The sequence below is a fragment of the Lathyrus oleraceus genome, chromosome 5 (genome assembly GCF_024323335.1).
Source record: "Lathyrus oleraceus cultivar Zhongwan6 chromosome 5, CAAS_Psat_ZW6_1.0, whole genome shotgun sequence".
Classification (NCBI taxonomy): domain Eukaryota; kingdom Viridiplantae; phylum Streptophyta; class Magnoliopsida; order Fabales; family Fabaceae; genus Lathyrus; species Lathyrus oleraceus.
Window position 1 is genome coordinate 267,995,008 of NC_066583.1, and position 22,912 is coordinate 268,017,919.

The 22,912-nt window shown below is 34.1% G+C and overlaps 1 protein-coding gene across 1 annotated transcript; it reads right to left on the reverse strand.

The window, feature by feature from the left end:
• Positions 1–3,448: 3,448 nt before the first annotated feature.
• LOC127083789 (glutamine synthetase nodule isozyme) lies at positions 3,449–7,222 on the reverse strand. Its single transcript, NM_001426888.1, has 11 exons — positions 6,947–7,222; positions 6,407–6,446; positions 6,191–6,294; positions 5,518–5,566; positions 5,304–5,410; positions 5,131–5,218; positions 4,873–5,001; positions 4,528–4,602; positions 4,343–4,396; positions 4,050–4,247; positions 3,449–3,949 (listed from the first exon to the last, which is right to left on the reverse strand). The coding sequence occupies exons 1-11, from the start codon at positions 7,018–7,020 to the stop codon at positions 3,797–3,799; spliced, it is 1,071 nt and encodes a 356-aa protein (NP_001413817.1). The 5' UTR covers positions 7,021–7,222; the 3' UTR covers positions 3,449–3,796.
• Positions 7,223–22,912: the final 15,690 nt, after the last annotated feature.

The following is a 22,912-nucleotide window of genomic DNA, read 5'->3' on the forward strand; positions in this document are numbered from 1 at the left end:
ATATTATTTTATGCTACTATTTATATTTGTCTTTTATTCCACTTTTGTCTAATCTGATTTTTTGTATATTGAATGAAACATTTTTGTCTAAATATGATGAATTTTGATGTTATTTAGTAATGTATGAACGACTAAACACAAAGTTATGTCATTATTTTAGGAGTATATATTGCTCAATAAAAATATTATAAAAAACCGAACCAACCGAACCAACCCAAACCGCATTGATTTGGTTTGGTTTTATTTCTAAAAGCCAACCGAACCAAACCGAACCGCATGCTTATTTCTCTTGCGGTTCGGGTGATTTTTATCGGAAAAACCGCCCAAACCGCACCGCGAACACCCCTAAAAGTTGGTAAGTCTGGTGGGCCTCATACATGCACAACCACTTCTATGTCACAAAACCATATAAAACTCAGTTCAGAAATGATTAGTAAGAGCATAATGGAGCTTGTAAATTGCGACGCTTCTCTTAAGGTGAAGGTGATTATCGCTCATGTTGCTGAAAAATACAGGTATATCATATCCTACAAAAAGGCATGAATTGCAAAGTGTAAGGCAATTGAGTCACTTTATGGAAATTGGGAGACATCTTACAACGATCTTCCGCAGTGGATACTGGTAATGAAAACATATCTACCAGGTACTATTATAGAATTGCAATCCTTACCTGTGATTTCAAATGATGGATCAGACTTGGGTGACCAAAGGATCTTTCATCGTCTTTTTTGGGCGTTTCAACCATGTATACGTGGTTTCGCGTATTGTAAACCTATTGTGCAGGTTGATGAAACATGATTGTATGGCAAGTACAGAGGGACTCTCTTGATGGCTGTGGCACAGGATGGGAACGGGAACATTTTTCCAATAGCGTTCGCATTGGTTGAAAATGAGACAAAGGATGCTTTGAGTTTCTTTGTTAAGAATTTGAGAATACACGTTACTCCCCAAGAAAATTTGTGTCTAATATCAGACATGCATGAATCAATAAAGAGTTCATATAAAAATCCGGAAAATGGATGGTAGTATCCTCCGTCTTCACACGTCTATTGCATTAGACACATTGCGCAAAACTTCATACGTGAGATTAAAGACAAGGAAGTGCACAAAGTAGTTGTTAACATGGATTATGCGTTGACAAATGCGAAATTTAACTACTATCAGGGGGAAATCCAAAGAATAAACAATGACGCTTTATCATGGATAGACAACATCCCTCGGGAGAGGTGGGAAGGGCATTTGAAGGAGGGCAACACTGGGGTCACATGACAACTAATATGGCAGAAGCAATGAACTCGGTACTCAAAGAAACCCGAAACCTTCCAATCATTGCAGTGGTCAAATCTACGTACTATCGATTAGGATAACTATTTGGTAAAAGAGGCCATCAATGGATAAACATGTTAGCCTCTGGACAAGTTTTCACTGATAACTGCAACAAGGGAATGCCTGAGGAAGTCATGAAAGCTAACACGCATAACGTCATGCAATTTGATCGCGAGAGATTCTATTTCATGGTCCAAGAGAAGATTAATCAGAATGATGGTCGACCAACCGGTACATTCAGCGTTGATCTTAGGAAACAACACTGCGATTATGGGAAATTTTAGACATTTCACTTACCTTGCTCCCATGTAATCGTAGCATGTTCGAGTATACGCCAGGACTACTCCATTCACATACCATACGTGTTCAAAAATCTTAACGTCTTCAAGGTATATAAGGAGAGTTTCCTAGGACTTCCCCATGAGGAGAATTGGCCATAATATGAACGATTTACTCTTTGCCACGACGACTCTATGAGAAGGAGGAAGAAAGGGCGCCCAAACAGCACCCAGATTAGAACCGAGATGGACAACGTTGAGAAGGAAAAAAGAAGGTGTGGAATTTGCCGTGAAATATGACACATGCGTGGGAAATGTCCATATGTTGCAGGACCCTCCAGATGATTATGTTTTTTTATAATTATTAACTACTATGCACGTACTATATATAAACCATTGTGTATTAATAATGTCTTTTCGAAACAAACATTATGAAATACATTTGATAATCAAAAGCTTCTGGTTACAAAGTACAATCACATCAACTAAAATTCTTAGAGGGTTACTAAAAAACTAATCAACAACAACAACCAACACAAGTGGACCTTCAACTCCTCTTTTAACTTCACGACTATGTGTCAAAAACATACACTGAACTTCTTCATCATTTTCTATATGATCCAGGTAATACATGTACGTACCATCGGGTCTTGCATCAGTCAATGTTATGTATGGACAACGATACTCTACTTTCCTCACCTTCATACGACGTCCGCCCAACTGTCGAAAGCCAGTGTGGATGGCTAAAATCAATGTTCTGAAATTCCATTGCGGATCAAGGGAAACACTGATTTTTTCACCTTGTCCATAAAATACAAGACCCCAAACAGACAGTCTTACCAAAATAATGGATTTTGTGATATGAATTACATTTCTACAAGTCCTGCTATTTATAGAAAATTAATACATGAATACTCGATCAATCATTGACCGAGGCAGTACAAACAAAAAGCAATTGTTCGGTCAATGAAAGTCATTGGTAATAACATATTATTTAAAAACAGTATTAATTCATTAGCTTTATTAAATTTATTTAAAAGACAAAAATAAATTACACCGCATTCACTCGGCCATCTATTAGCCGAGTTCAAGCATGACAAAATTTCATATTGCTACTCGTCCGATCAATGAGCAAGTCTATGCAGCCATTATCCGTCTTTCACCAACTCGTCATTTGAATGGACGAGTCCAAGGATAAAAATTGGGCATTCTAGATTTTTTTTTCTTTCCAAAAAGAGATATATTAGAATTTTAATATCAAATATGGGGCACTATGGTAAAAAAAAATCACGAAAACACCTTTAAATCTTAGTGTTTTAACTTGGACGTGTACTTATGTACAAGTACGTAATTTTAAATGAATTCTTTGAAGGTAGATGCTCATAGTTTGGAGTTAAAGTTGAGTAACTTGATTATTATGATAAACAATTCTTCAAAAGGTGATAAACTAAGAACAGCCCTGAATTGCATGACTTGATGTCTACTTTATCGTGGCAAAGGTGATTGCTAAAATTTAGGATAATAGAAAACTTTGTAATTAAATATTTGACCATATGTAACGTGCGCCACCTAACAAATGACATTAAATATTTTTAACTCACCATAATTAAGGGGTTTACTTTAAAAAAAAATCCCAACTGTAGATTCGATCTTCATTATGAAAAGCAGTAAAACGCGTGACAAGTTCCTAAATTCAAGACACTGACCAAAAATTTAGTACTCCACATGGAATAAAAAATCAAAGAAGCTACTATCACGAGTAAGTACTATAATTATTTATTGGATCGTGCTAACTTAGTGCTGAAATTGCAAATGTAAAAAAAACTTTTAAATAAAAAATTTGTATTAAAAAGTACAATAAAAAGTTTATTATAAAATTTAAATTGTCCTTGGGAAACATATATTTAACTACAAAGACACCCTCATTCATATTCATTATCATGGGCATTTTCAATTCATACATTTTTATTAATAATCACAATCAACAATAATTATTATACTGATAACCATTACATTATTATTGTGACACATAAGTAAAACAAGAGAAAGAAACAAACAACGTGTGAACCATAACAAGAACACAAAGCCATGTCCTAGAAAAACCAAGAACCAAACTCTAACGAGGAACCAACAATGACTCTCAAAGGTTGCAATACAATGTAGTATAAGTTTTTTGTGGTACAAGTGGTAGCTTATGGTTTCAAGAGGATGGTAGTCTCTGCAATCATGGAAGTAACAACGTATGGGTCCATGTTAGATGCTGGCCTCCTGTCCTCAAAATAACCCTTCCCTTCTTTCTCTGTGTCCCTTCCAACCCGAACCGAAGCGCCTCGGTTTGCAACACCCTTCGAAATAAACCAAACCATGTCAACAATTGGAAGAAAACAAATGTTTCTTATTAGGCCAAAGCCAAAATGTGCTTGAGATTCGGCAAAAGTTGCTTACCCATGAGAAGGTATTAATGTCAGCTGTTTCGTGTTTCCCTGTCAATCTGCGCTCGTTGCCTTCTCCATAAGCGGAGATGTGCTCGGCGTGCCTCTTCCCGAGCTTCTCAATTGCTTTCTTGATGATTTCATATCCACCGTCTTCTCTCATAGACTTGGTGCTGTAGTTTGTGTGAGCACCAGCACCATTCCAGTCACCCTAGTTTTTTTTTAACCAAATAACAAAGTCAATATCAACGCCAAATCGTCTTACATAAATAAATCAACTGTGTGAAAGGGTTGAAAATAGCAAACCTTAATTGGTTTAGGGTCAAAGGTAAGAACCACACCAGCAACCTCAGTGATCCTCTATTGGAACAGACACAAAGAAAGTTAGTTGGAGAAGGTAACCTTCATTCAATAGGTCAAAAAGAGGTGTTGGTGAATGGTGAGTGGTGACTGGTGAAAACAATACTAATCAATAGTCATGGGCCACCTACCTCCAAAATGTAGCGAGCAACCCATATCTCATCACCAGCAGAGATACCGACTGAGGGACCAACTTGAAATTCCCACTACATTAAAAAAAACAATAGATCAAACTCATAAACTCAACAACCATATGTGTAATTAAAATATCAAATGAAAAAATAATTGTATCTTGGGTCCTTAGAGTGTGCTCTTCTCAAGGTCTCAGAACCGTATCCTGCTAACGGTTAAACAATCCTTGTGTTGGGTCAATCCATAATGGCCCATTGCTAGTGGTCGGTGGAATTGGTCTTTTTGGATTAGTCGGTCTAGATATCAAGATTTCAAAAAAAGGTGTATAGTTTTCTCCAACTTACTTGACCAGGCATGACTTCTCCATTGATTCCACTGATGTTGATGCCGGCAAAAAGACAGGCTTTGTAATGTGCCTCAACAACGTCACGGCCAAAAGCCTTGTCAGCACCAACACTGCAATAATATGGTCCCTATTGAGCAAATAATAATATTAGAACTGAGGTAACCAATGACAATAGAAAAATCACCAAAAGACAAGTTTACACTAGGAATCTTAGATTAAAAAAAAACAGTAATGATGAATGAAAGTGAGGTTTTACCTGAGGTCCAGGATAACCACCAGCTGGCCAACCAAGAGGCCAATTGATGTCTTTCTGCAACAAGGTGTATTCCTGCTCTATACCATACCTAATCACAAATCATACATACACCAACCATTGATCAGAATAAAATAAACAACTGTCACAATGAGTAAAAATGCAACAAAAGTTACCATGTTTCTTCAGCAACAACATCAGGATGGCTAAAAACCTTAGCAGCTGCGTGTCTTTTGTTAGTGGGAATTGGTTCTCCAGCAGGAGTGTATGCATCACACATAACCTAAATTCAATTAAATAAACAATACATAAATTTAAATTAAATGGCATAAACAAAACAAAAACATACTCCTACATGATTTAGTAAAAAAAATATTATAAAATACTTACCAAGATATGGTTACCCCTTCTGAATGGATCCTTAAAAATGGCTTGTGGGCTGTTATCAATCAAACCCCCAAATAAGTAAAAGTTTCAGAAAATCCAAGAAAAACATTTGAACATAGTTTAGATGGAGTAAAAACCATAGTCACATGGTTCACAAATTCGTTTTTGTTTGGTACATGGTTCGTAACTCTCTAAGAGTTAGGTACATCAGGTAGGTATTTGGGTTCGTGGTCCATTCAAATAATGATCCGGTGTGTTATTATTAAAAAAAATTGTTTACATGAAAATTGGTTGGGAGAAAAATTTCATAGTCCCGTATCGACTACTTAATTAATAGTGCTTTGAAAGATCATTATAAATAGTTAATGTATACTTACAACTTATATATCAGTTCACCAAAGTTTCATTTTTAATTGGTAATGCTCATTAATATTATTTTTATCAAAGTTTTACTTGTTTTAATGACGATTTTTACAATGTCAGAGCTTCACTGTTAAACTCTTTGAAATATCATAATTAAAAGAATAGTTAAATTTTTTTTAATTTCTAATTTATTTGATAATTATTGTCTCATTTTCATTTAAATTTAAATTTATATTTAAAATTTCACTCAATCAATTTGTAATTTACTATGAATTGGTCCACAAAAATAAATAGTATTTAAAGAAAAACATACTATAAGATAACTTCACTATCTTGTCCAGGAGCTTGTCCTGTGCTGGAACCATCATAATTCCACTTGGGGAGCTCTGAAGGGTCAGTAACTGGTCCGGGAAGAGTCTGTAAAAACAAAAAAGAAAAAAAAATCATTTCATATTTTCAATAATTAAAATAAAAAAATAAAACAATTTTTTGATATTTTTTTAGATAAAAACAGGTAGAATCAAATTACCCTTGCTTTGCACCTCAAGTCCAAACCAGAACCACCAATCCTGTCATAATAAAAAACAAAATTGTTGGATTAACTAAAAATAGGAAAAAAAATTATTTTGATATTCAAAAAATATATATTTCTATGCAATAATAATTTAATGTGACAATTTTGGTAGTAGCCTAGTGAGTATAGTTAGTGATAAACAAAGCAACAAACAAACAGACAAATGAAAGAGAAAAAAAAACTGTTCCTCTTTTTTTCCAATTTTATCACAAACAAAAAACCGGTAGTAATTTTACAGAATGAAAATATACTAAAATTAAACTCAAACACCAAAAAAATCATGGTAGATTATAGATCACACAAAGAAAAGAACAATGAATCACGTTCATGAAAACGTTACCGGTGACGTAAATTAATGTACGGACAGAAACAGAAACAGAACTACTGGTATTTAGTAGTGTTTTTCGTACGTACGGAAGAAGCAAAAACAGCATCTCGAGAGTATGTGTTTGAGAGATAAAAAGAGAGAAAGAGTGAAGAAAGTGAGTAACGAACCATATGTATTCTGCTATGATTTTCTCGGTGGTTCCTGAGAGATCAAGGTTGATGAGATCTGAAAGAAGAGACATGGTTTTGAAAAAGTGAAGAAAAAAGAAACTTGAAATTGAATCACTGTGGATCGTTGGATGATGAATCCTCAGATTCTATGCGATTGGATTCGTTTGAACAGAGAAAAGAAGAGATATGGGGTTTTATTTATAGCTGGTTTCTAATTCCTAGTCTTCTCTTTCAATAGTCTACTCTAATTTATTTATAATATTTTCATTTTTTTTATTAGTAGTAGTAATCACGATTAATTAACAATGCTATTAGTGTTAAGAATCTGGAAAATTAAATTGTCAGAATAAACAGATTCTAAAAATTACCATTTTTAAAAAGAAATTTTACAACTACACACTCTCTCTCCCATAATGATTGGGATGTTTGTAAAAAGAAATTGTTATTTTTAATTTTTAATAATATTATTTTATTTTTATTAATTTTATAACAATTAAAATAGATTAATAATGAATAGAAATAATTGAGTAAAATTATAATATTTTAGATAATTCTAGTAGGAGAAGTGTGAAATAAATATTGTGAGACAAAAGACTAACTTTTTATGATTACAAAGTGGAAAATATTTAAATGATTTTTTGATTGATAAAAACAATAACATTGGTTTGCATTGTATAAAATGACAGCTAAGAAGTCCCTTGGTGGAGCACCTTCTATTTTGGTAGGGTTCTTAAATTCAGGGATAAGATATATATGATAGAATAAATTATTTTATTATACCATGTATTGAACTATTTTTTTGAGGTTGGATTTGTTTTGGATTTTAATCATTTTTATTTTAAACAAATCAGAGTTTTTATTTTGAGATTATTAAAATTTATTTCTGTTTGTTAAATATTATAAAAAAAATTAATTTAAAGATCATAAATTTAAGTTCTTGTTTACAAAAAGATTTTGAAAAAGCTATTAGAATTCGATTTTTATTTTAAGGTTTAAAGCATTTTTTTAACAAAATGATTTTCTTAAAATCTTAAATAAATACTACTTAAATGAAAAAAAAGGTTTTTAATTTTAGAAAATGTATTATTCCTTAAAAAATTTATAACAAACACAACATTGTTAAACATCTACTTTAATCTTTAACGCAAAATCTTTATTTAATTTATTTTTTTCAACTATTTGATAAAAAGAATTTATAATAATAAATTCGAAAAGTATTTGGTTTAATAACTTGATAGGATATTAGGATTCTTATCAGATAGTTTATTTTAGTATGTCTGTCATTTTTTTAATTAATTTTTTTAGTCATGATTGAGCTGTCATGCGTATTTTTATGTCATATGTATTATATATAAGAGACATTTATGTCCTATATCAATTTTTCATAATAATTTGGTTTTCATAATTGTTTTTTAAAATATTTGTTAAATATTTATGAAAAATATATCAAAATTAGGTTTTTGAATTTTTAAGAGATCAAATTGACATCTATTCGATCTCACAGAAATTGCAGTTCAAATTAATCTCAGAAAAAAATCATATTTAATTTCTTAAGATCTATTTGGTTGGAGATAAATGAAGGGAAGGGGAGGAGGGAAAATATTTAATAGTTTATGTATTTGATTCAAATTTTAAGAGAGGATGGGGTAGATGGAAGGGACCAAAATCTTTTCTGATTGGAGGGATTTGGAGGGAATGGGAGGTGTTCCATTTTAATTATTAATTATTTACATATTTACCTTTATTTGTTTATTTAAATATAGATTTAATTTATTAAAATATTAAAAGTTCTATTTTAAATAAATTTTATCTTCCTTTTATATTTTTTTTATATTTTTATATCTTCATCTTATTATCATTTTATGTGTTTAAATTTTTTACTTTATTTTTTTATATTTTATGTTACTTTTTAATTATCGTAATTTTTTTGTTTATAATAATTTTTATTAGAATTTATTGTATTCGATAATCTTTTAAAATTATATATTATAACCGTTACGTTTTATAAAATATTTTATGATGTTCTCTGATTGAATACTTATATTTTGTCAATAAATTTATATATGAATTATAAATGGTAAATATTCTGAGTCTTATGGTAAAATTACAAGGATAAAAAAATAAATTAGTTTTAAAGTACCTCTCATCCATTGTGAACTAAACATATTTGTAAGTAAAATTCCTTTCTTCCCACCCCTTCTCATATTTTGAAACCAAACATATATCTAATTAAAATCTCCCCCCTTTCTTCCCCTCTCTCTCCTCCCCTCCCCTATAAAAAATTCTTCTCCTCCCTTCTCCTCGATTGAACCAAACAGACCCTTACAAAATTCAATTAGGTTATGTTAGTCCATATATTTATAGATACATTATAGTGCCATTAAATTAAAATTAGAGATAGAAAGTTCTATCTAAACACATTAGATACCATGCACATTATGAAATCATCAAACCCAAAAGATAATTGTATTAACAATTATTTTAAAACTACCATCAAATTTCAAACATTACACCAAACATTTATAATTTTAAATAATTCAAAACATTTGATATCATCAAATTAAAACCAACAAAATAAAATACCATAAAATTCCAAAGAACATTGTACCAACATTTACAATTTCAAAACCAAACATCATAATGTCATAAAATTCAAAAGACAAACTAATTAAAATAGAAGGAAACGACAAGTAGACAGCCATTATGTAAATCCAGAAGTAGACATGAATCCAAGACTATTGTGTTCACTTTTTAGAGATTGAGATGAATGTGGAGGATAAAATAGAGGTGTTGGTGATCGGATTGATGAAGTTCCAAGTTCTAACGGGCGTGGAATGAAAAGAGATGGCGGTGGTCTAACATGAACAGGTGGTGGCATAACATGATGATGTGGTGATGGCCTGACATGAAGATGTGATGGCATAACAAGAGGGATCCTTGTAAAATAAGGCCTTATAAATGACGATTATAGAGATTTATGCTACATAAAGATTAACATAACATTATATTGAAATAAAATACATGTATAAGTAGAAGTGACAAATTATTACCTATGACAGACTCAACGATTGAAGTTGAGATTGTGATAAACTCTCCATAGTGATTGTTTTCTTCTTTTCTACCTTTTTTCTTTTTCATATATTCTGGTTTATGAGGTCTTTTGAATGCCTTTTCATAATCACCAACTTCATCACACTTTGGATAAACCACTTCATATCTTCTTTTAACCTTGCATTGTATGCTCCCAGACATATCTTCAAAAATTAAATCTTTTTTTAATGTTTTTTTTTTGTCTGTCTGTTCACTTGTATTTTTGGTAAACAATCACTTAGTTTTAATTTATTTCTTGAAGGGATAAACTAGTCAATCCTGGGGAAGTTGTGCTAGATTTCTGGGAAAAGGAAGTGTGCATTAATGTTGTTGGAATACTTGTGTTGAATGTTGACTATTTTAGAAAAATGATTAAGTTTGAAAGTGAATGTAACAAATGAATTAGGTGAAGCCTCACTGAGTGGAATACATTCTCCTGGGGTCTGAATCCTTCGTCCTTTGGTGGGCATGGCGCAATGTTTGCCAAGTTCTTATTAAAAGTCCTTTTACTAACATGGTTCACTTTTTCCATGTAGTAGCTTTGGTTTGCTTCCACGTTCTCGAAAATATCGTCTTCCCTCCATATTGATATTATTTGATGGAGATATGGGAGGACAACACCACATCATGAATCTATTCCCTTCCTAGTAATAAGCTATAATTGGCTTTGGAAGGAATGACCATGAATAGGGTTGGTCGAATGTAATTCCGACAATCAAATCTACCTGGATTTCCCCCAGAGAATGGTCAGTCTCCCCTTTATACCTAGAATGTACCATGTTATGAGGACTTAGGTCGGTGTCTAATTTTTCTATTTTTGCCAACAAGGAATGCAGCATCAGGCTAACTCATGTGCCACTATCGACAATGACTTTGTTGACACCATGATTATCAACTTTTGCTTTAATGAAAAGTGGTCTCAGATGGCTCTTTATCCCTATATTTGGTTTCTCAAAAACAAAATTGTTCTCTTCGACACAACCATTATTCATCACATAATAACAAATTGTCTCGTGCTCAACCATATTTGTAGAATATTCCTCATATGCGTTAGTTACTTTAGTCACCACACCGTATTCGAAGCACTGACACCACGTTGAACATGACATCAAAATGGCCATCTGACTTTGAGAAATTATATGATATTATTTCCCAATCTTTGTATTTACCCTCTTCCTTGTCAGTTGAAAAATATGGGTTTATCCTCTCCTTCATTGGCCTTTTCTCTAGTTTAACCTTAGGTTTGATAGGTGATAGTGGGGGAAACACTCTTTCTTTAACTGGAATTTTGTCCATCTTGTTGTCCATTTCTTGGTTTTTGGGACTACTAGAACCTGACATCTCTCAAAACACCTTCTTTTGGCGTTGATACCTTCACCATTGTGTTTGAGTCATCGGGTTTTCTCCCTTGTAATTTGGACTGTAAGCATGGTTCTTGGTGGCATGAGGGTTATTCAAGTGTTTCCAAGTCGTGTTCAAAGTTAGCACATCTCCATTCTTTTGGTTGATGTATGTTTATTGTAAGGGTGTATCCACTTCCCAAATGGCGCCTTTCACTGAGGCGCATAGGTCTTACGTCGACCTTCTTTGTATCCTTTGGCCATATTTTGTATCCTATAAGGGGAACCTATTTTGTTGAAAGCATATTTTGGCCTTGATTGGGGTCATTTGCACCCCTTAGAAGGTTGGGGCTTAGTCTTTTCAAGGCCTTCAGTATCCTTTCTATCAAACACAACGCTGCACCTGGGGCACAACATCACTTCTAAGCCTTTCAATTTGCATCTATTGAGGAAATCAACAAGTTCCTCCTCAGCAGTGGGGTAAACCGCCTTGACTTTCTTAGCAAAGTCCGACTCAAACACTTCCATTTCCACGTTGGGGCTCTCAGTAGCCTCGACTATTAAACATTCGAGTGGTTCAGCATAGTTTGAATATTTGATTTGTAAAGGATCAGAATCCACCTGCATTTGAGCTTTAGCTTTTCCTCTTTCAGCGTTTCTTGCACCAAATCCATGAAAAGGACACAATGAGAGGTCTTATGACCCAGAAAGTTATGAAACTTACAAAATCCTCTTTTCTTTCGTTACTCTAAAGGTGTCATTTTTAGTCCATTAGGGATTATGATTTGGCCATCAACAACTAAGAGGTGAAAAATATCGTCGCACTTAGTTACGTCAAAGATGTACATTTTGGCCACAAAATTGTCATTTTTTTGGTTCATTCGGTTTCTCTATGTCAGACGTTTTCAACAGTTTACAAATGTAGGGAGGTATTGGCTTAAGTTTTGCCATGTTTACATCGTTTTTTTGACCTCCTCGTATCCTACATCATATTCTTGGTCTCTCTCATCTGCCTCTATATACACAACCTTCTTTTTTTTTAATGGAATTTTCTCGTTTTGGCTTTCTCGACCTTCAGGCATTCAACCTGTCAAACCCTATCAGCCAATTGAGCCATATCTCTCAAATATTGGGTATCTAGTTTCTTTCTAATATAATAATCTAGATCCCCGGTGGCTATTTCGACCAATTCATGTTCAAGAACTTGGGTAAAACACCTTGCCTTTAATAGCCTGGATCTTTTAAGTAGTTATCAATTGACTCCGACGCTTTGCGCATTACACTGACAAATTTTTTAAGACTAATCTTCGACTCCCCCATATAAAACTTTTCATGAAACACTACCTTAAATTATTTCCAATTATGGAATGAGGAGGAAGTGTCGTGAACCATGCAAATATATTATTCGTTAGAGAATTTGGGAAAAATCTCATTTTCAAATTCTCATTATTTTCTATATCGCCTGCTCCATTCTAGTATCAAGCGATATATTGGACAATCAACTCACTTGTGTCTCCTGTAAACTTGGTGAATTTATACTTTCCTCCCCATAGGGAGTTCTGCTTGCAGTACATATTCAGACAATGGAGACACGAAATTTGGCCTTTGTAGTCCTACATTAAGGTTATTTTGGGAAAGGATGTTTTCGACTTTGTGGGCTAGATTATTTTTCGCTCTTAGGTTATCTTGTCGAACATTCCTAACCACCTCATCAACATCTTGGTTCCTACCCACCATAACTATCCTTGAGTTAACTTAACTTATACGTTTTTCTCCTTCCTCGAGCACAAGAGGTCCGACAGGTCGAAGTTTCTGTTGGTGTTATTGCCATTGATTAACGGAGGAAACCCTTTTGTCAGGTATCCCTATTGGCCTGGTTGGCACAAGTTGAGGAATTGGATGTGCCTAGGCCTGAAGGGCGCCGAAAAAATTGGATATTCGACCCATTTGATTGGCCATAAATTGGTCACTTTGGTTAGTTTTCTGAATTTGGGGGTTGAACAATCCACCAATTTGCTGAGTAAGCATATTAACTATCTCATGGTTACTTTAGTCCATTTGTTGTTTTATGGACAACATGGAATTTGTTTTTTGGGCATACTGTTTGGGAGGTCAAACCCAGTCCCTCCATGTTGTATCGCTTAACTAGGATTGGTAATGGAAAACCCTAGTTCCACATATAGATTTAAAGGAGACACTATTATTGCGTTATTATTCTTATACGTTGATATGTTACTCTGTAATCCTGTCATCATTGCAGTTGGCAGACCATAAGGAAAATCCCTAGAAACAAGTGGCATCGTAAAACCTGGCATATAAGAATGCCTAGGATCTCCTATAACGGTGTGGGTGGGGTGGGGGGGGGGCTATGAGTAGTTGGAATGCTTCTTGGAACAGACAATGCAATCATTACCCCTGACATTGATGTTGCACTCGTTACTGGGGTGAGGATAAGTTCATTGGTCCCTATGGGATTTGTGTTCTATATCGTTCCAACTGTCGATGCGACGTGTTGTTCAGTATCTATAACGTTTGGGGATGTGAGGTATTCCTAGGACGAACCATTTCGACTAAAGTTCTACCACTCCTCAAATGCATAAAAGTCCAGATATAGAAAACATTATTTGATACAAGAAAAATTCACAACAAATAAACAAAATGCAACACTTGTTTTTTGAATAAGTAGTTCAAAATTTGCACAAACAGGTCCCACCGCGTGTGCCAATTTGTTCACCGGTCTTTTTGGTAAACAATCATTTAGTTTTAAATTTATTGTCTGAATGACCAAACTAGTAAGTCCCTGGGCAAGTTATGCTAGATTTCTGGGAAATGAAGTGTGCATTAATATAGTCGGAATACTTACGTTGAATGTTGACTATCTTAGAAAGATGATTAAGTTTGAAAGTAAATGTAATAAATGATTTTCACTAGGTTTAAATTAGTGACTTTAATAGAAAATGAAAACAAGTGAATGTAATTTAAATGAAAAATAACTTAATTGGCATATGTAAGAAATTGGTAGTCAAGTACATTTCTTTAGAGACTCATTTCTCACTTGCGTATGGGTACTTTGAGTTTGTATTGAAGTTCATAATGATTTTTCTACCACTGAATCTTAACATTAGAATCCCTATTTATAATACTAGGAAACTAACGGTCTCCAACGTTCAACTGTCTTCCGTTCGACACATCACTTATACATGCTCTACCTGTCTTCAATTGATCTCCATGTGTCTTCGTTGTTTTGGATAAGACCAAAAGACAGTTATTTGGTTTGAATTTTGGAATTTGCTTTAGTCAAACCTCCTTCGACTAATCGAATTGATGAATGTCCAAACCCTTTGAAAATTTCACTAAGTACCAGACCAAATCCTTCAATGTCAAACATTGTTGTTTTTCTCCAAGGTCTTTAGTCTAAAGGCATGTAACCTTGTCTTGTGTTTGCAAAAATTCCATTTGATTCCCTAGTCGAATTTGCATATTGGAATTTCTTGGCTAACACTACCAATATGTCATTTCAACTTGAGTGGTTCTAGCTTAGGATGCTCTGTAATTTACTAAAATTATTGGTTGTTTGATAAGTTGAATGTAGTGATGATAAGTATCTTTCACATCATTCTTAAAGTCCTATAATTTTATAAATTTCATCTCAACTTCTAGCCTAACTTCACTAAAAATAACATAAAAGTGAAAACCGTAATATTTAAACTTTGAACATCCCTCCTCGTCTAAGGATTTTGGAGTTCTCATATGCTCAGAATATGATGTATACCCAGCAGATTCAAATGAATCTTTGTCAATATCTTCTCTGTTTATCTCAACCAAATTTCCAAAAATCGTTACTTGATTTCTATTTACATAATCATATTCATCACTTTCATTGTTTGACTCAAAGTCATCATTCTCAAAGTCACTTTCAGGATCACTTACAAACGCTTCTACACATCAACACAGTGGAACAACAACACAATTGCACGTTCTCTCCCATAATAATTGGGTCGTTTGTAAAAACAATTGTCACTTTTAATTTTTAATCATTTTCCTTGGATGCCTTGATGAGGCAGAGGAAGAAAATAGCTGAAACCTACAACAAAAAGGTTAAGTTGAAAGTCTTCTCTGTTAGAGATTATGTTTGGAAAGTTATACTTCCTGTCGACAAAAAAGATAGGTCTTTGGGAAAATGGTCACCAAATTTGGAAGGAACTTTCAAAGTTAGTAAAGTGTTTTCTAATAATGCGTATGAGATTGAGGAATTAGACCTTGATAATTGAACACTACGAATAAATGTGAAATACTTTAAAAAGTATAGGCCTATGCTTCAGGAAATCAATATAGCAAAAGGAAAATAGTGCTTAAAATATCATTAATATGTGTAATACCCCAATTTTGGCCCTAAGATCCCTCATGGCATCATAACATTGCATTTGCAAAGCCTCAAGGATCATAAGCATCTTGGTTCCCCTTGCCTTTGGGTGGGACCTCTTGTGAGTGGTTTGAGATCACCAAGCATGCTTGAATTGTATATTATTGCTTTTCTCATTTTGTTTACTAACCAAAAGCACAAAAATATGTCACTAACATTTCTTGTTTGTAGCTTGAGCAGTCACAAGATCTAAAAGCTTTTAGGTGATCCTTTGTGCAATGATATGGCCAAGAGAAGATAAAGGCAAGCATGGCAATGGTTCCCAAATCTCCCATCCATCAAATATGCCTCCCTAGCATCTCAATTCATCATTTTGATCAAAGCAAGTCAAAGGGTTTGAGGTTTGTTTCCCAAGGAAATCCTAATTCATCTGATCATCAATAATGCCTTGCTCATGAAGCAACCTCAACCCATGGTAAAATACAATCAAGGTAAGTTCTTTAATTCATCATTTCATGCATATTTGAATTTATTTGAGTATCCTCAATCATCAATTCATCAAGATATGAGTTGTGGACTTGAGAAGTTGATCAGTCAATTCATCTGACTATTTTGAAGTGCACTGAGACCTAACTTTTTGTGTGTTGGTCAAATGGAGATCATACCAAGAGAAAAAATGTTCTTAAGGGAAATATGATCAACTCTAATGTTCATAAAAATTTAATTTGAATCTTGGAAGATCACCATCCATTCCAAGACATTATAGGTCATTTTGATTGAAACCCTAATTTTGGGTCAACTTCCCAAGAACATAACTCATTCATTTTTTATGATTTTGGGGTGGAACAAAATGCATTGTAAATCTTATTGTGTCTACTTCAAATTCCATGTTGAGCAAAATTTCAAAATCGCAAAATAAATACATGTGATAATGAAAGCCATTATAGGTCTCTTTGAGCCAAATGCATTGAAATGGAAAAAAGTCCAACTTCAAGTGCCCATAACTTCTTCATCAAAAATCCAAATGATGCAAAATTTAACTCCAAATTGATTGTCTTGAAAATATGTACAACTTTTATGTTGGAGGGTTTTCCATTTGAAGCTTGAATCATTGAGACAGAAGGGCTTGAACATTGGCCAAATTTGGAAACTTCACTTTTGCATATGTTGCACCCTATACTTTAAACTCAAAATTCATTAATTTCCAAGGCCTAATTGAAATTTTGGTCAACATATAATTTATTCCTTATGCAACAAGCTTTCTAACCATTACTCATGAGGTAGCATTTGGAGTTTGGAAGCACCATTTTCGAAGGCATGAAGATTTAATGCATTTTGTGAAATTCAATTCAAATTGCCATGCATGAGCTGTTTGTACTCAATGTACACGTTCATTTGCAATTCAAATGAGCTCAGCAGGTCATTCCAATACTCATTGGGCCTTCCACATGATCACGCAAGCCCATGCAAGGAGAAATCCATTTGCCATGCACACGAGTAAACTCACTTGTTCAGTCATTTCCAGCTATAAATACATGTGTTATGCTTCATAATTAACCAACCTAAGGGCGCCTGAAATGCTGCAAGAGTGAATCCTCAACCATACCAAAGGAACTAAGTTTATCTTTCTTCAAAAATTCAGATCTGAAATTCAATTGCATTTGGTTGAATTTTTAGATCTAAAGTTCCTAAACCTTCATCATCTGATCCATTGAAGTTCTGTTTTGCAAAAGGAACCAAGGAAAGGGACTCAAAGCTTCACAATTCAAAGGTTTCGATCAACTGATTTTTGCTTCGAATCTCCTATTTCTTTGATCTATTGAACTTGATATTGTGTTGTCTGAAGTCCTCTCTATAGAGGCATCATTGCTGAGTGTTTAATTTTTGAAATCGAGCAAGTTCAGTTGAACATCACCAAACTTCCATCTTTGATTTCTCTCTTGATAGGAATCTAGAGTGGAAGTGAGTGGTATAAGAGTGATGTACATCACTTCCTCTTTCGAACGGTGCCTAGATCGTCCATTTTAATGAACATTTGCATCTCTGCATTTTTTTGAGCTTCGCCGGAGTTCACCGGAGAAAACGGTGGCGCTGGCCACCGTCCCATTGCCAGATTGATTGTGAGCCACACGATGTGTTTGCCAGATCTAATCTCCACCCTCCAATGATATGACTTATTTTAATTCAGTGTGTGGGTGCATTGACTGAGGACTTTGGTGCGCGCGCATGCCATGACCATTAGATCCTCCACGTCAATAATGAGGATCCATCCAACGCTTCCTGATTTTTGCTATTTTTCAATTTCTGATTTTATTTTCTTTATTTCCTTTTATTTCAAAAATTCATATCTCTTTTATTATTGGTCCAAAAAATATGGGACCAATTGCATTATTTCTCTTTTTAATTCTAGTTTCTTAAAATGATTTTTAATATTTTTTATGTTGTCATTTGCTATTTTTTAATAATTTTCTCTTTTCTGGTTATTTTTAATTCATTTTAAATGGTTTTTGATATTCAAAAAATACAAATATATTTTCTCAACCTATTTGAATGATGATGGATCTATGAAAAATATTCTCATCAATTTTTTAATTGATTTGAGATTTATTTGAGATTTTAGTTCAATTAGGTTATTTTTATTCATTTTTAATTGATTAAAAATAGTTTCTGACTTTTAAAAATGCTGAAATTTTTTGTCAAACTTTGTTTGACCATGTTGAACTTGGGATAATTCACTTGAACTTTTTAAAGTTGATTTGAAGTGAATTCGAAGTTTGACCTTTCTTTAATATTTTAATTCAAGTTTATTTTAAAATATTAAAAATGCCAAAAATACTTTGTTTATTTCTTGACTTCCAATCTTCATCCCACTTCTGTTTTTTGATTGTTTGACCATGATCCTCAATGTCTTTGGTCAACTCTTAATAGATTGGTACATTCCATTTCATTTCATGCACTTTAGTTGTTCACCTCCATTATTCATCTTCTTCTTCTTCTTCTTCTTCTTCTTCTTTTCTTTATGATCAATGAGTTAAAGGTTGATAAGTTAACATTGATTAAGGGAGGTTTAATCTTCCTTGATTCAAATCTAATTCATCTTGATCAATTGATCAAGTGAATGGCTTTGCATTAAGGATAGATTGCTTCTTAAATCATGCAAAGGACTTAAACCAATACAAGATCATTTCTCTTCTTCTTTTTGGCATGGCAAGTTGTTGGAACTTGGTTCACTAATCAAGACTTCTAACTTGTGTTGTTGCCTATATTATTATTGACCGGCCTCCGATAGTTGTGACTTCTATATAAGTCCAATTACGATTGCTTAACATAGCGCTAAATTTGCCTTATGGCACATTAACTACTAACATTAACCATTAATCATTAACATTTACTTTTTGCACTTTACTTTTATGCAATTTACTATTCTTGTACATATTATTCATTTGATTTTTCCTTTGCTCACTTGAGCACATGTTTATGTTAATGCAATTTGCCTTTTGCTCACTTGAGCACATAATTGTGTATATATCATTGTATTTGTGTTTTGTTTTGATTGTTGTTGACCAAATGCAAAGAAATGGACAAATGGACTTAGACTTTAGGACCTCCCCCAAGCTAATGGAGTTTGAAGAGCAACTAGGCCTCATGCCTTTAGAGTGCTTAAAATGTCAAAGAGCAACTAGGCCTCATGCCTTTAGAATGCTTAAAGCTTGAAGATGAACATTGAAAGGATTAAATTCTAAACTCCCTCTTGTCCATTCTTTGATTGCATTATGGAACTTTTTAATGTGTGTGTTCTTGTGCTAGGGATTCCCACATTGAGCCAAATTGAGGAACCATTGCCATGAGTTTCTAAGAGAGAGAGATCTAAAAGCCATCGGAAGATTCCTAGGAGCTTGTTGTGATTGTGTGCTTGCTTGCTTGAGTATTTGTTTATCTTACTTATTCCAAAGGATGGGAGCTACTTGGATCATCAATATGATCTCAAGAGAGGAACTCCATTAGTGGTCTTGCTTCTTTTCCCTTATCTCTTGTATGATTAGGACTTTAGCCTTTCTTCTTCTTCCCTCCACTCTAACCCAAGCCAAAAATTTTATGCAAACATTTAACCTTTGTTTTCAAAACATTAGAAACCTAAGCCTTATGCTTTTGATTTTCAAATTTTTCTTTTCATAACACTTATTTTGAATTGAATCTTTAAGTCAACTTTGACCATATTTTGTACATACTTTTCATTGGTAAATATAACCCATTCAAATGACTTTTTGTGGTTTCAATGGCCACTCTCTTAATCCAAAATTTTCATAACCTTTAGCTATTAGGTTTGAGTTATCCTTGAGGTAGATGTAATGCTCACCTATATCCTTAGTGGTGGACAATGATTCTTCCATGCTTATTATAAGGTTAACCCCTCACTAGCGTGTTGAAGTTATCCTCACATGGTGGATTTGTGGTTAGGTTGAGTTTTCTCCCTTGGATAACAAAAGACCTTAAGGCTTTTGGACCAATCAATTCACCAACTCATTTTTTTGAGATTTTTACCCCGAACTACGAGGTTTTGATCCTAATCTTTTTTAAGATGGTACGTAGGCAATGGGTTTATCCATCCAAACATAAAAATGTAAATAACTTGTATATTCTCTTCTCATCTCTTCAATCATGTTTGCACAAACAAATTTTCACAAAATACCAACCTTACAACAGGTATGAAAAGGGCTCCCTAGGAGTACCTAGGATGTTTTGGGTGCTTAAAACCTTCCCATTGCATAACCAACCCCCTTACCCAGATCTCTGACATTTTTACTAGTTTTTGATTTGATAAAACTTTTAGGTTTTTGTTCGCTTTCTAACCATTCCTTTGGATAAATAGAAGTGCGGTGGCTACTCGACTTGTATGGTTTACCTTGGATTTAGTCAATATCTCTAATGGTAACGAATACTCCGCTACAATATGGCATGTATGACAATATTTCAAAAAGCACCAAAAACGAAAATTAAAGCAAGGCCAAAACATGAGAGTACTATTACAAAAGAAAAAAGAGAGGGAGGAAACATAGAGCTCTAACTCTCGCTTCATGCCATCGAAACGAGTATGCACATGGTTGAGCCTATGATCAATCCGAAGGTCTTGGGCTTTCAGATGCTCTAGCTTCGTCTCCAACTTCCACGCAGTTGAGGATTGTTATATGCCCAGGGTGACTTCTGCATCCATCAACTGTTCAAGGCAATTCAAGTTATAAATATTTATAGTAGCCCTTTCCTTTTCCGCCCTCTCAACAAGAGACTACAGATAGTTAATCTGTTGAGTCTGAGTCTGAATGTCATTGTCAAGGGCGACAAGAGTATCTTGGCCATTGATTTTAGCCTTCTAATGGGCCAAACTTTGCTCAAACTAGGGAAAAGGTATCAGACTTTTCCTCGAAAAGACTAGCAAATGATCTTTTAAGTTTAGTGATTGAGACTGTTTGATCTAGAAGGTTCTCTAAGTCTAGAGCAAAGAAAGAATCACAGATGGAATCCCCGACAAAACAAGTTTATACACTAACTCTCAGAGCTCGAATAGGATGGGAGGTCACGGTAGACAACTTCTAAGAGAAGATTCATCATATGGGTCAACAAGACGTTTAAAAAGCGCTATCAATTCCTCTGGTCGTTTCCTCTTTAGGCTAGACGAACCAAGGTATGATGTCGAAAGCGAAGTAGTCATGTTACCAACCAGGTTTTCCAGGGTCCCGAGTTGTGGATTAGGATGAAGCGGTGAAAGATCACATTTCGGCCCACCTCCAAGAGTTAGGGACACTAGTGTGTTAGAAGGAATCTGTACGACAAAAGAGCGATAGGGGTTGAGAGCTAGTGTGTACAAAGCAAACAAACATAATGTCAAAATACCTCTCTGGCATTCACATTTGGACTGTGTAAGACCCCAATTTTGTCCCTAAGATCCCTCATGGCATCATATCATAGCATTGCATTGCCTCAAGGATCATTGGACACCTTGCTTCCTTCCTTGTGGGTGGGATATTTCCTGAGAGTGGTTCTTGATCACCAAGCATTGCTTGCATTTGTATATCATTGCTTTTCTTTTAATCACTAATCAAAAATGTACAAAAATATGTCATTTACCTTTGTTACTTGCAGCTTAAGCAGTCAACAGTTCAAGGCATCAGGTGAATTCATGGTACAAGGAGCAGATGGTATTTTTCTTGGTATATGTATCATGTGATCATTACATGGAGCTTATATGAGCTATAGGTTCATTTTGGAGCAAGTTCCCAAGTGGCAAAGGCCCCAAATTCATCAGGACATTTTCAGGTCATCTAAGGACCAATGCAGTCAACTGAAAAGTCAACTGTGGGTTTTGAGTGTGGGATTTGAGTTTCTTCATCTAATTCATGTCCAAACAATGCTTATTCATCATACCAAAGATCAAGGTTGAAGAATTTGAGGTCAAGTCAAAAGTTTCCAAAAATGGAAAGTGACCTATAATTTCAACTTTCCAAAAATGGAAAGTTTTTGATCCAACTTCAACTCAACTTTCCAACATCAAGAAAGCTTCAAATTAAATTTTGTTGAACATGAAAGTTGTAGATCTGTCTCTCCTATTTCCAAAATGTTCAAGATCGTGAGCATCTGATGAATGGTTGAGGAGATATGATCAAATCATTGACAAGTGTGCTTGGAACTTCAAATGACCATATCTTTTGATCCATAACTCCAAAATGAGTGCCTTTTCTTGCAATATTCTTCTCTTGACCTCTAATTTCCAAGTCATGCATCACATTACATAAAATCTCATCACATAATCATTTGTTATTTCATGACTTTTTTGGAGGGAAATTGCAAAATTCAAAAATGGTGCATTATATGGACTTTCTACCATTGCCAATGAGTTTAAAAGATGATTTTAAGTGACTTTGATGAAGGGAATGGTATTGTTCACGTGTAATTAGTCCATGCACCATGCATTTTTGAGATTTTGAAAAACATCCTATTTTCATTAACCAAGTTAATTATGGATTAGCAAGGTGATTAGGACTTCATATAAATACCTAATTCTAACAGAATTTGAGGGAGGTTAATCATTTTTTCACATTTCAAGATCCAAATTCTCTCTCCCTCCAAAATTTTCTTCCATTCATAATTCAAATTTTCTCTTCATAACATTGCAAT